This window comes from Pezoporus occidentalis, unplaced genomic scaffold, assembly GCF_034315485.1.
Source record: "Pezoporus occidentalis ecotype Australia unplaced genomic scaffold, CSIRO_AGI_Poc_V1 ctg715, whole genome shotgun sequence".
Classification (NCBI taxonomy): Eukaryota; Metazoa; Chordata; class Aves; order Psittaciformes; family Psittacidae; genus Pezoporus; species Pezoporus occidentalis.
The window spans coordinates 757-12,977 of record NW_026916067.1 but is presented as its reverse complement, the minus strand read 5'-3'; the positions used below and the strand labels follow the sequence as shown (position 1 = coordinate 12,977).

Here is a 12,221-nt window from a genome sequence, read left to right as displayed (position 1 = left end):
GGGGGGGGTCTATGGGGGTTCTATGGGGGGCTATGAGGGCCTATGGGGGGTCTATGGGGCACTATGGGGGTCTATGGGGGTTCTATGGGGACTATGGGGGTCTGAAGGGGCTGGGGGTCTATGGGGGTTCTATGGGGACTCAGTGGGGGTCAATGAAGGGGCTGGGGGGGGTCTATAGGGGTTCTATGGGGACTCAATGGGGGTCAATGAAGGGGCTAGGGGGGGTCTATGGGGACTCAATGGGGGTCAATGAAGGGGCTGGGGGGGGTCTATGGGGACTCAATGGGGGTCAATGAAGGGGCTGGGGGGGGGTCTATGGGGACTCAATGGGGGTCAATGAAGGGGCTGGGGGATGCCGGAGCAGGTGGGGGGGCGATCCTGCTCCGGGCCCCGGCACCGGCACCGGCAGCGGCCCCCGCCCAGCGCCACCGCGGCTCCGGGATGGGGCCGGCGGCGGCCGCGCTGCTGCGGCTGCTCCTGCTCGGGGCGGCGGCGGCGGCGGCGGCACCGGGAGCAGGTAACGGGGGGTCCCGCTGCTGGGGGGGGAACCGGGGGCATCCGGACACACCGGGGCTCGGCCCCGCCACGAGGTCTGACCCCGCCCCCCCCCCCCAACGGGGTCCGTCCCCATCCCCCCCCCCCCCGGGGTCCGCGTGGGGGAGGGGGGAGGACGGGGGTGGGGGGGGGAGGGGGGGAACCGGCGTCGTTCACCGGGACCCCCCCCCCATGGTCGCGGGCGGAGGGCGGGGCTGGTGGGCGGGGATAAGGAAGCGCCGTCCCGCCCGTCCCCCCCCCGCGGCGCCGCCAAGGGCCAATCACAGTCCGCGCAACGCCCCGCCCTGCGGCGGACGCGCTTTTGATTGGCGGGAGCGCGGACTGGCCACCCGGCGGGGAAACCCCCGCTGGCCAATGAGAGAGCGGCGCGCCCGGCAGGGCGAGGGGTGGCCACGCCCAACGGGGGCTGCGGGTGTGGCCGGCGCCGGGAATGGGGCTGGGACCCCTTGGAACGGGGCTGGAAAACCGGGAATGGGGCTGGAAAACCGGGAATGGGGCAGAAAAAACGGGAATGGGGCTGGAAAACCGGGAATGGGGCTGGGACCCCTTGGAACGGGGGTGGAAAACCGGGAATGGGGCAGAAAAACCGGGAATGGGGCTGGAAAACCGGGAATGGGGCAGAAAAACCGGGAATGGGGCTGGAAAACCGGGAATGGGGCAGAAAAAACGGGAATGGGGATGGAAAACCGGGAATGAGGCAGAAAAAACGGAATGGGGCAGCAAAACCGGGAATGGGGTTGGAAAACCGGGAATGGGGCAGAAAAAACGGGAATGAGGCTGGAAAACCGGGAATGAGGCAGAAAAAAAGGGAATGGGGCAGAAAAACTGGGAATGGGGATGGAAAACCCGGAAATGGGGATGGAAAACCTGGGAATGCGGCAGAAAATCCTGGGAATTGGATCCAGGGATCAGCTCCATCCCCGGGCCGCACCCAGGGTCCACGACAGGGTCACCGGGGGCAAAGGTCGCCTCAGGTCATCCGGTCACACCCAGCCCCTCCCGTGGCAAAGTCCCGGTACCGGGGGGGGGGGGTTGGGGTGATCCCGGTACCGGGGGGGGTTGGGCTGAGCCCGGTACCGGGGGGGGGGTTGGGCTGAGTCCGGTACCGGGGAGGGGGGGTTTTTGGTCTGACCGGGCTGCCCGCAGGCCCCGGGGAGTGCGGCCGGAGGCAGTTCCGGTGCGGGGACGGTTCCTGCATCGCCCGCTCCTGGGTGTGCGACGGCAGCGCCGAGTGCCGGGACGGCTCCGACGAGACCGCCGAGAGCTGCAGTGAGTGCCCGTGGGCCGTGTGTCACGTGTGTGTCACGTGTGTGTCACGTGTGTGGTATGTGTCATGTATGTGTTGTGTGTGCCATGTGTCACATGTGTGTGCTGTGTGCCATGTGTGTGCTATGTGCCGTGTGTGTCATGTGTGTGCTGTGTGTTGTGTGTCTCATCTGTGTCTCATGTGTGTGCTATGTGTCATGTGTGTGTGGTGTGCTATGTGTTTGTCATGTGTGTGCTATGTGTTGTGTGTCATGTGTGTGCTGTGTATCATGTGTTGTGTGTGCCATGTGCCTTGTACTATGTACCACATACCACGTGCCATGTACTGTGTTCTGTATGCTGTGTATCATGTGTGTCATGTGTGTGCCATGTGTCCTGTGTGTACCATGTGTGTGCCATGTGTCATGTGTGTGCCATGTGTCATGTGTGTGCCATGTGTCCTGTGTGTGCCATGTGTGTGCCATGTGTGTCCTGTGTGTGCCATGTGTCCTGTGTGTGCCATGTGTGTACCATGCGTGTCCTGTGTGTGCCATGTGTCCTGTGTGTGCCATGTGTCCTCTGTGTACCATGTGTGTACCATGCGTGTCCTGTGTGTGCCATGCACCCTGTGCCGTGCCCCAGGCTCCGTGTCCTGCTCCCCATCCGAGTTCAGCTGCGGGGGACTCCGGGGTCGCTGCGTTCCCCTGCTCTGGCGCTGCGATGGGCACCACGACTGTGAGGACGGCTCCGACGAGCTGCAGTGCTGTGAGTGCCCCATAGCCCCCCATAACCTCCATAGTCCCAATAACCCCCATAGCCCCCCATAACCTCCATAGTCCCAATAACCCCCATAGCCCCCCATAACCTCCATAGTCTCAATAACCCCCATAGCCCCCCATAACCTCCATAGCCCCCATAACCCAAATAACCCCCATAGCCCCATAATCCCCATAGCCCCCAATAATCTCCATAGCCCCCCCCAACCCCCATAGCCCCCATAGCCCCCCAAAGCCCCCATAACCCACACAGCCCCCATAACCCTCCATAGCCTCCATAGCCCACATAGCACCCATACCACCCCATAGCCCCCATCCCCCCCCATAACTCCCCAGAACTCCCCATAACCCCTCATAGCCCCTATAGCCCCATAACCCCCCCATAACTCCCCATAGCTCCTCATAACCCCCATAGCCCCCGTCGTGCCCCCCCACTGACCCGTGCCCCGCAGCGCCCCGCTCCTGCGGCCCGGATCAGCTCCGCTGCGGGAGCGGCTCCTGCGTCTCCCGCGCCTTCGCCTGCGACGGGGACCGCGACTGCGAGGACGGCGCGGACGAGGCCGGGTGCCCCCCAGCGCCCCCCTGCGGCGCCGACGCCTTCCGCTGCCTCGACGGCTCCTGCGTGCCCCGGCTCTGGGCCTGCGACGGGGACCGCGACTGCCCCGACGGCTCGGACGAGGCGGCCCCGAGCTGCGGCCCCCCCCGCGCCCCCCGCGCCTGCTCCCCCCTGCAGCTGCGCTGTGGCTCCGGGCGCTGCGTGCCCCGGCGCTGGCGCTGCGACGGCACCGAGGACTGCGCCGACGGCGCCGACGAGCGCGGATGCGGTGCGCGAACACCCCCCTCGGACCCACACTGAGCACCATGTGCGCCCCATTGAGCCCATCTGCACCCCACTGAGACCCCTGTGCCCCACTGAGCCCCCTGTGCCCCACTGAGCCCATCTGCACCCCATTGAGCACCATGTGCGCCCCAGTGAGCCCATCTGCACCCCACTGAGACCCCTGTGCCCCACTGAGCCCATCTGCACCCTATTGAGCACCATGTGCGCCCCAGTGAGACCCCTGCGCCCCACTGAGCCCATCTGCACCCCATTGAGCACCATGTGTGCCCCACTGAGACCCCTGCTCCCCACTGAGCCCATCTGCACCCCATTGAGCACCATGTGCGCCCCAGTGAGACCCCTGCGCCCCACTGAGCCCATCTGCACCCCATTGAGCACCATGTGCGCCCCACTGAGACCCCTGCGCCCCACTGAGCCCATCTGCACCCCATTGAGCACCATGTGCGCCCCACTGAGACCCCTGCGCCCCACTGAGCCCATCTGCACCCCATTGAGCACCATGTGTGCCCCAGTGAGACCCCTGCGCCCCACTGAGCCCATCTGCACCCCATTGAGCACCATGTGCGCCCCACTGAGACCTCTGCACCCTGTTGATCCTCATCAGCACCCCATTGAGCACCATGTGAGCCCCATTGAGACCCTACACCCCACTGAGCACCATGTGCACCCCATTGAGACCCCTGCACCCCATTGAGCCCATGTGCACCCCATTGAGCACCATGTGCGCCCCATTGAGACCCCTGCACCCCACCGAGACCCCTGCACCCCACTGAGCACCATTTGCGCCCCACTAGGACCCCTGCACCCTATTGAGATCCCTGCACCCCATTGAGCACCATGTTCACCCCTCTGAGACCCATTGGCACCCCACTGATTCCATCTGCACCCTATTGATCCCATCTGCACCCCCTTGACCCCCTGTACCCCACTGACCCCCATCATCACCCCAATTCCTCCCCGTCCCCGTCCCCCCCCCAATCCCTGGTGCACATTTGGGACTGGGCACAAGTTTTGGGGTGCAGGTTGAGTGTGTGTGTGTGGGTCCCTCATGGGGTGCAGATCAGCTGGGGGGCACCGGCCGGCTCTGACCCCCCCCGTGCCCCCCCACAGCCGCCGTCTCGTGCCGCCCGGACCAGTTCAGCTGCGGGGACGGGCGCTGCGTCCCGAGGCTGCGGCGCTGCGACGGCGAAACGGACTGCGCCAACGGCAGCGACGAGGCCGAGTGCAGGAACAGTGAGCGCGGGGGGGGCGCCATGGGGAGGAGTTGGGGGTCCCATGGGGGGGGGCTCTGACACCCCCTGTGTGTGTCCACCCGCAGTGACCGCCTGTGCTGGGTTCCGGTGCCGCTCCGGTGAGTGCATCCCCATGGAGCGCGTCTGCGATCACCGCCGCGACTGCCGGGATTGGTCGGATGAGCCCCTCAAGGAGTGCGGTAGGGCCGGGACGCCCCCACAATGAGGGACCACGTTGGGGGAGGGTCGGGTCTGGGCGTCCTCCCCCTAACCCACACCCCCATTTGGGCTCCATTCCCCCCCTCCCATAGGGGTCAATGAGTGCCTGGACGGCGGCGGCTGCTCCCACGTGTGCCGGGACCTGCCCCTGGGCTACGAGTGCCTGTGCCCCGACGGCTTCCGGTTGGGGCCCGATGGACGGAGCTGCCTCGGTGAGTGCTGACCCCCCCCCCCCCGAACCCCATTATGGGACCCCCCCAACTCCCATCCATGGGACCCCCTATGGGCTGCCCCCGACCCCCGTTGTTCCCACCCCCCCTGCAGACATTGACGAGTGCCAGGACCCGACCGCCTGCAGCCAGCAGTGCCACAACCTCCCGGGCTCCTACAAGTGCGACTGCGGGGGTGGCTACAGGCTGGACCCCGGCACCAACGCCTGCCGCGCGCTCGGTGAGGCCCGACCCGCCCCCCCCCCCCCATGAGCCCAATTCATCGGCCTTCACCCCAAGTCTGGTGCTGGGGAGGGTCCATGGGGGACGCTGTGGGTGCCTGGCGCTCCGCTTCCATGGGGTGCCCATGGTGGGTTGGGGTGTCCGTGGGGGGGGGGTTGCTGCAGTTCCATTCGTGTCCACGGGGCGGCGCCGCGTTTACAGCGCTGCAGTTCCATTTGCGTCCACGGGGCGGCGCTGCTCACCCCCGGCTCCCGCAGGGCCGCCCCCCGCGCTGCTGTTCTCGCTGCGCCACGAGCTGCGGGAGGTGGCGCTGGACGGCGCCGGGTACCGGCGGCTGCTGGGGCCGCTCAAGCACCTCGGGGCCCTGGACGTGCACGTGGGAAACGGCTCCGTGTTCTGGGCCGACCTCAGCCGGGGGCGCATCTACCGGTGAGCACCCCCCGGGACCCACATCCCATCCCAAACCCATCCCAAACCCATCCCACTGAATCCCATCCCATCCCCATCCCATCCGATCCCACTGAATCCTATCCCCATTGCCATCCCATCCCCATACCAAACACATCCCAATGCCATTCCCATCCTATCCCATCCCATCCCCATCCCATCCCATCTTACTGCATCCCATTCCACCCCTTCCCCATCCCATCTGATCCCACTGCATCCCATCCCATCTCATCCCCATACCAAACCCATCCCCATCCCTATCCCAGTGCCATCCCCATCCCTATCCCATTCCATCTGATCCCATTGAATCCCATTCCCATCTCCATCCCATCCCAAACCCATCCCCATCCCTATCCCATCCCCATCCCAATGCCATTCCCATTCCCATCCCATCCTACTGCATCCCATTCCACCCGTTCCCCACCCCATCCCATCTGATCCCACTGCATCCCATCCAATCCCGTCCCTATCCCATTCCCATCCCCCTCCCATCCCCATCCCATCCCATCCCCATCCCTATCCCCATCCCCATCCCATCCCATCCAAATCCCACCCATCCCCTCCCGCAGGTCTCCACTGGCCGGCACAGCCAATCCCCCCCAGCAGGTCCCGGTGGTGGAGCTGGGCTCGGGGACCCCGGACGCCATTGCTGTGGATTGGCTCCATCACCTCCTTTACTGGACCGACTCCGGCCTCGGCTCCGTGTCCGTGGCGGATGCCAGCGGCGCCTGGAGCCGGACGCTGCTGCAGGAGGAGGGAGCCAAACCCTGCGGCATCGCCGTGGACCCGCTGCAGGGGTACGGGGGGCATGGGAGGGGGGGGGGGAGCAGATGGGGAGGGCACAGGGAGATGGGGGTTGACGGCTCTGCCCCCCCCCCCAGGTTCCTGTACTGGACCGACTGGGGAGCCAGCGCCAAGATCGCTCGGAGCCGCCTCGATGGCTCTGATGCGGCACCACTGGTGACCGAGGATGTGGAGTGGCCAAACGGGATCACCCTGGGTGAGTGCTGGTGCTGCCTTGGTCCCATCCCCATCCCTTCCCCATCCCCATCCTCTCCCTATCCCATCCCCATCCCATCCCATCCCCACCCTGTCCCCATTCCCATCACATCCCATCCCCATCCTGTTCCCATCCTATCCCCATCCCCATCCATTCCCTGTGCCCATCCCCATCCCATCCCATCCCCATCCTGTCCCCATCCTCATCGCATCCCATCCCCATTCTGTCCCCATCCCCATCCCTTCCCCATCCATGCCCATCCCCATCTCATCCCATCCCATCCCCATCCTGTCCCCATCCTCATCGCATCCCATCCCCATTCTGTCCCCATCCCCATCCATGCCCATCCCCATCTCATCCCATCCCATCCCCATCCTGTCCCCATCCCATTCCCATCCCCATCCCTTCCCCATCCGTGCCCATCCCCATCCCGTCCCCATCCTGTCCCCATCCCCAACCCCATCCCATCCCATCCCCATCCCTTCCCCATCCGTGCCCATCCCCATCCCATCCCCATCCCATCCCTATCCCATCCCCATCCCATCCCATCCCATCCTATCCCCATCGCATCCCCACCTCACGTCTCCCCTGCCCCAGATCTGCCCTCCCGGCGCCTGTTCTGGGTGGACGCACGGCTCCACGCCCTCTCCAGCGTGGACGTGGACGGGGGCCGGCGCCGGACACTGCTCATGGACCCCGCAGTGCTGGTGCAGCCGTTCGCCATCGCCGTGTTCGAGGTGAGCCCCCCTGGGCCCTCCAGGGTGCCCCATTCCCCATTCCCCATCCCTATTCCTATCCCCATTCCTATCCCCATTCCCATCCCCATTCCCATCCCCATTCCTATCCCCATTCCCATCCCCATTCCCATCCCTATTCCCATCCCTATTCCCATCCCCATTCCCATCCCCATTCCCATCCCCATTCCCATCCCCATTCCCATCCCCATTCCCATCCCCATTCCTATCCCCATTCCTATCCCCATTCCCATTCCCATTCCTGCAGGAGTGGATTTACTGGAGCGATTCCCAGCTCGGGGCCGTGTTCGCGCTCGGGCTCCGCTCGGAGCCGGGGCCACAGCGGCTGCTTCAGGAGCGGTTCCCGGTGCAGGGATTGGTGCTGGTGCATCCCCTGCGGCAGCCCACAGGTACCGGGTCCATCCATGTCCATCTGTGTCCATCCGTGTCCATCTGTGTCCATCCGTGTCCATCTGTGTCCATCCATGTCCATCCCATGTTCATCCATGTCCATCCCATGTTCATCCATGTCCATCCTGTGTTCATCCATGTCCATCTGTGTCCTTCCATGTCTGTCCCACGTCCATCCCATGTTCATCCTGTGTCCCTATGTCCCTGTTTCCATCCCATCTCTATCCCCATTCCCATTCCCCCTCCTGACCCCTGTACCCCTCCCTGCAGCCCCCTTGGCCCCTCTGGACGTGGCCCTCCCACAGCCCCCCCCCAGCGGCCATGAGGGGGTCCTGGAGCCCACAACCAGCACTGTCACCCCTGGAACCCCCAACAGCACCGGCACATCTGGCAACGCCACCGCAGGTACCGGCCCCATAGCCCAGCCTCATAACCCAGCCCCATAGCCCAGCCTCATAACCCAGCCCCATAGCCTAGCCCCACACCCACCCCTCTTCCCTTCTCCCCCAGGCAGCCGTGGCGGTGCCGTGGGTCCCGTGGGCAGCAGAACAGCCTTGACGGCGCTCGCGGTGATGCTGCCACTGGGTACGTTTGTGGGGGGGTCCCCATTGTCCCTTATGGAGGGGAGGGGTCCCCATTGTCCCTTATGCGGGGGGTGTCCCAGTGGTCCCTTATGGGGGGGAGGTCCCCATGGTCCCTTATGGGTGGGTCCCCATTGTCCCTTGGAGGGGGGGCCCATGGTCTCTTATGGTGGGGTTCCCATTGTCCCTTATGGTGGGGTTCCCATTGTCCCTTATGGGTGGGTCCCCATTGTCCCTTATGGGGGGGGACCATGGTCCCTTATGGTGGGGTCCCCATTGTCTCTTATGGGGGGTGTCCCCATTGTCCCTTATGGGAGGGTCCCGATGGTCCCTTATGGGGGGGTCCCCACTGTCCCTTATGGGGAGGGTCCCCATTGTCCCTTATGGGGGGGGTCCCCATTGTCCCTTATGGGGGGGCCCCCATGGTCCCTTATGGGGTGTCCCCATGGGGTTACCCAATGGGTGCCAATGGGGCCCCCGCTGACTCTGCCCCCCCCGCAGCGGTGCTGGTGCTGGTGGGTGCCGCTGCCCGCGGGCTCTGGCGCTGGTGGCGGCGCCGCAGCACCCAGAGCATCAGCTTCAGCAACCCCGTGTTCCGCAAGGCCGGGCACCAGGAGGAGGAGGAGGAGCCGCTGGGGGTGCCCCGGGCCCCCCTGGTGAGCGCCGGGGTCCTATGGGGCAGGGAGGCTCCATGTGGGGGACTATGGGGTGGGGCGGGGCTTCCTATGGGGGTTATGGGGTGTGGGGGGGTCCCTGTGGGGGCTTATGGGGCAGACGGGGGCTCCATATAGGCACTTATTAGGCAGGGGGGTGCCTACAGGGGACTATGGGGAAGGGGGGTTCCCTATGGAGGGTTATGAGGCAGGGGGGCTCCCTATGGGGAGTTATGGGGATGGGGGGCTCCCTGTGGGGGGTTATGGGGCAGGGGGAGCTCCCTATGGGGGCTATGGGGCAGAGGAGGGCTCCACTGGGGTTCTGTGGGGCAGGGGGCATCCCAATGGGGTCCTATGGGGCAGAGGGTGCTTCCTATGGGGGGCTATGGGGCAGGGGGAGCTCCAATGGGGCTCTGACCCCCCTGCTTCTTCCCCCAGGTGCTGGATGATGACGTGGCCTGAGCTCGGCACCGCGCGGTCATGCGTGTTCCCCAGCGCCAGGGCACGGCCACGCATGTGCGGGGCTGGACCTGCTCGTATGTGGTCACATGTGGTTGTATGTGGTCACATGTGGTCGTATGTTGTTGGATGTGGTCATATGTGGTTGGATGCGGTCAAATGTGGTTGGATGTGGCTGGATGCGGTTGTGTTCATGTATGTGGTCGTATGTGGTCACATGTGGTTGTATGTGGTCACATGTGGTTGTATGTGGTCACATGTGGTTGGATGCGGTTGGATGTGGCCAGCCTGGACCACGCGTGTTTGTGCGTGATGCTGCGCACGCCTCAACACGGGGCACCGGTGGCACACACGGGCTCTGCACGCCAGCACACGTGTGCACACGCAGCAGGTGCTGCTTTGAACCAAAAACTGTGAAACTGAACCCAAAACGTGGCCTTGGGGGGGGAGGGGGGTGGGAGGGCCCTGTGGCGATGGAGCCCCCCATGACAAATACAGGGGTTATTTATTTCCCTCCCTTGTGCTGCCTCCTCCTTCCCCCCCTCCCCGACCCCCAAGTGCCCCCGGTTGTGGGTCCTGGTGTCTGGAGGTGCTTTATTGGTGGGGGAACATACCAAAAAGGGGGTGGTGGGGAATGCAGGGTGATGATGTCACAGGGTGTCCTGTGACGTAACGAGGCTCTCGTATGACGTCACGCAATGTCATGTGGCACCGCAGGGACCTGGGGGTGGCTGGAACACACATGGAAGAGGTCACGTGATGCACGGGGGGGGGGGGCACGTGTCACACACGTGTGGGCGGGTCTCACCCCTCCTCCGCCTCATGGTACTCGCTGTCATCAGAGGAGCTGGGGGAGGGAAAAGGGGGTGAGAGGACCCCAAACCTGCCCCATCCCCCACCCCGTGACCCCAAGCCTGCCCCCATTCAGCCCCCCCACCTGCTGCTGCCCCCCCCGGGGGGGTCTCCATCGCCTTCGGCTCCATTGGCTTCACCTGGCGGCTCTAGGAGATGGGGGGCGGGGTGAGGCTGGAGCCCCCCAGATCCCATATGCCAGATCCATGTCCCATATCCCACATTCTATATCCCATATCCCATGTCCGCATCCCATATCCCATGTTCATGTCCCATATCCTGTATTCCATGTCTGTGTCCTATATTCCATGTCCATATCCCCTATCCCATATCCCGTGTTCACATCCCATAACCCATGCCTATGTCCCATATCCCTTGTTCCGTGTCCTGTATCTGTATCCCATATCCCCTATTCCCTATCCCCCACCCGTGTCCATGTCCATATCCCATATCCCCCATCCCGTGCCCCTGTTCTGCTCACGCTGTCCCAGCTGGGCCCGGGCCTCCCGCAGCTCCTCCAGTGCCCGGCGCAGGCGCTGCTCCAGCTCCGCCACCCGTCCTGGCAACGCCACGGCCCCGTCCGTGCCCACGGCCACCGAGCGGCGCCCCCGTGGCAACGCCAGCGCCCGACCGGGGCTGGGCATGGAGCCGGAGCCGATCCCTGCGATGCCGGAGCTGATGCCAGTGCTGGTGACGGAGCTGGGGCTGATCCTGGTGTCGGGGATGGAGCTGGAACTGATCCTGGTGCTGGGGATGGAGCTGGTGCTGATCCGGTTGTCAGGGATGGAGCCGGTGATGCTGGAGCCAATCCCAGTGCTGGTGATGGAACCCGAGCCCATCCTGGTGCTGGTGCTGGAGCTGGTGATGCCAGAGCCAGTCCCAGTACCAGCAATAGATCTGGTGATGCCAGACCTGATGATCCCAATGCTGGTGATAGAGCTGGTGACACCAGAGCCAATCCCAGTACCACCACCAGATCCAGGGATGCCGGAGCCGATCCCGGTGATGCTGGAGCCAATCCTGGTGGTGCCGGTGTCAATCTCGGTGATGTCGGAGCTGATCCCGGTGATGCTGGGATCAATCCTAGTGATGCCAGAGCCAATCCCGGTGATGCCAGGGTCAATCCCGGTGATGCCGGAGCTGATCCTGGCGATGCTGGAGCCAATCCCGGTGATGCTGGGATCAATCCCGGTTTTGCCAGAGGTGATCCCGGTGTTGCCAGAGCCGATCCCGGTGCCCTCGATGCCTCCATCCCCGTCTTCGGCTCCATCCCCGTGGCTGCAGGCGCAGCCGTGGTGGCTCCGGAGCCGCTCCAGCAGCAGCCGCTTCTCCTCCTGGAGCCGCTCGAGGCGGCGCCGCAGCGCGGGCAGGGCCCGGACCTGCTCCTCCAGCTCCCGCAGCCGCCCCAGCGCCGCCGCCATCTGTGCCCGCACCCCCCGCAGCGCCGCCGGGCCCACCCCGGCCTCCTCCTCCTCGGGACCCCCCCCTGCCCCTGACCGAAGCCGGGCCCGGGGCTCTGGTTCCCGGCCCCCTCCACCACTGCCGCCGGCCCAGGATGCGCGGTGCAGCCGCCGCTGCCCCGGCAGCCGCCGCAGCGTCAGCCCCTGCTCGATGGCCTCCACGTAGCCCAGGAAGCCCAAGTCCAGCCGGTACCCGTACGCCGTCTCCAGCGAGTACCGGGCCTCCCCCGGGACCGCAACCGACGCTGCCGACCCCGACCGGCGGCGACCTGGAGGGAGCCCCGTGACAGCGGCACCGGCACCG

The 12,221-nt window shown here is 65.3% G+C and overlaps 1 protein-coding gene across 1 annotated transcript; it reads left to right on the top strand.

The window, feature by feature from the left end:
- Nucleotides 1-389: 389 nt before the first annotated feature.
- Nucleotides 390-9,686, top strand: LOC134175989 (low-density lipoprotein receptor-like). The gene is made up of 17 exons (XM_062642516.1): nucleotides 390-517; nucleotides 1,702-1,824; nucleotides 2,443-2,565; nucleotides 3,029-3,400; nucleotides 4,528-4,650; nucleotides 4,736-4,849; nucleotides 4,961-5,080; nucleotides 5,193-5,318; nucleotides 5,578-5,749; nucleotides 6,337-6,564; nucleotides 6,649-6,767; nucleotides 7,365-7,504; nucleotides 7,770-7,911; nucleotides 8,183-8,317; nucleotides 8,423-8,497; nucleotides 8,995-9,149; nucleotides 9,585-9,686. The coding sequence occupies exons 1-17, from the start codon at nucleotides 442-444 to the stop codon at nucleotides 9,606-9,608; spliced, it is 2,367 nt and encodes a 788-aa protein (XP_062498500.1). The 5' UTR covers nucleotides 390-441; the 3' UTR covers nucleotides 9,609-9,686.
- The last annotated feature ends 2,535 nt before the right edge of the window (nucleotides 9,687-12,221 follow it).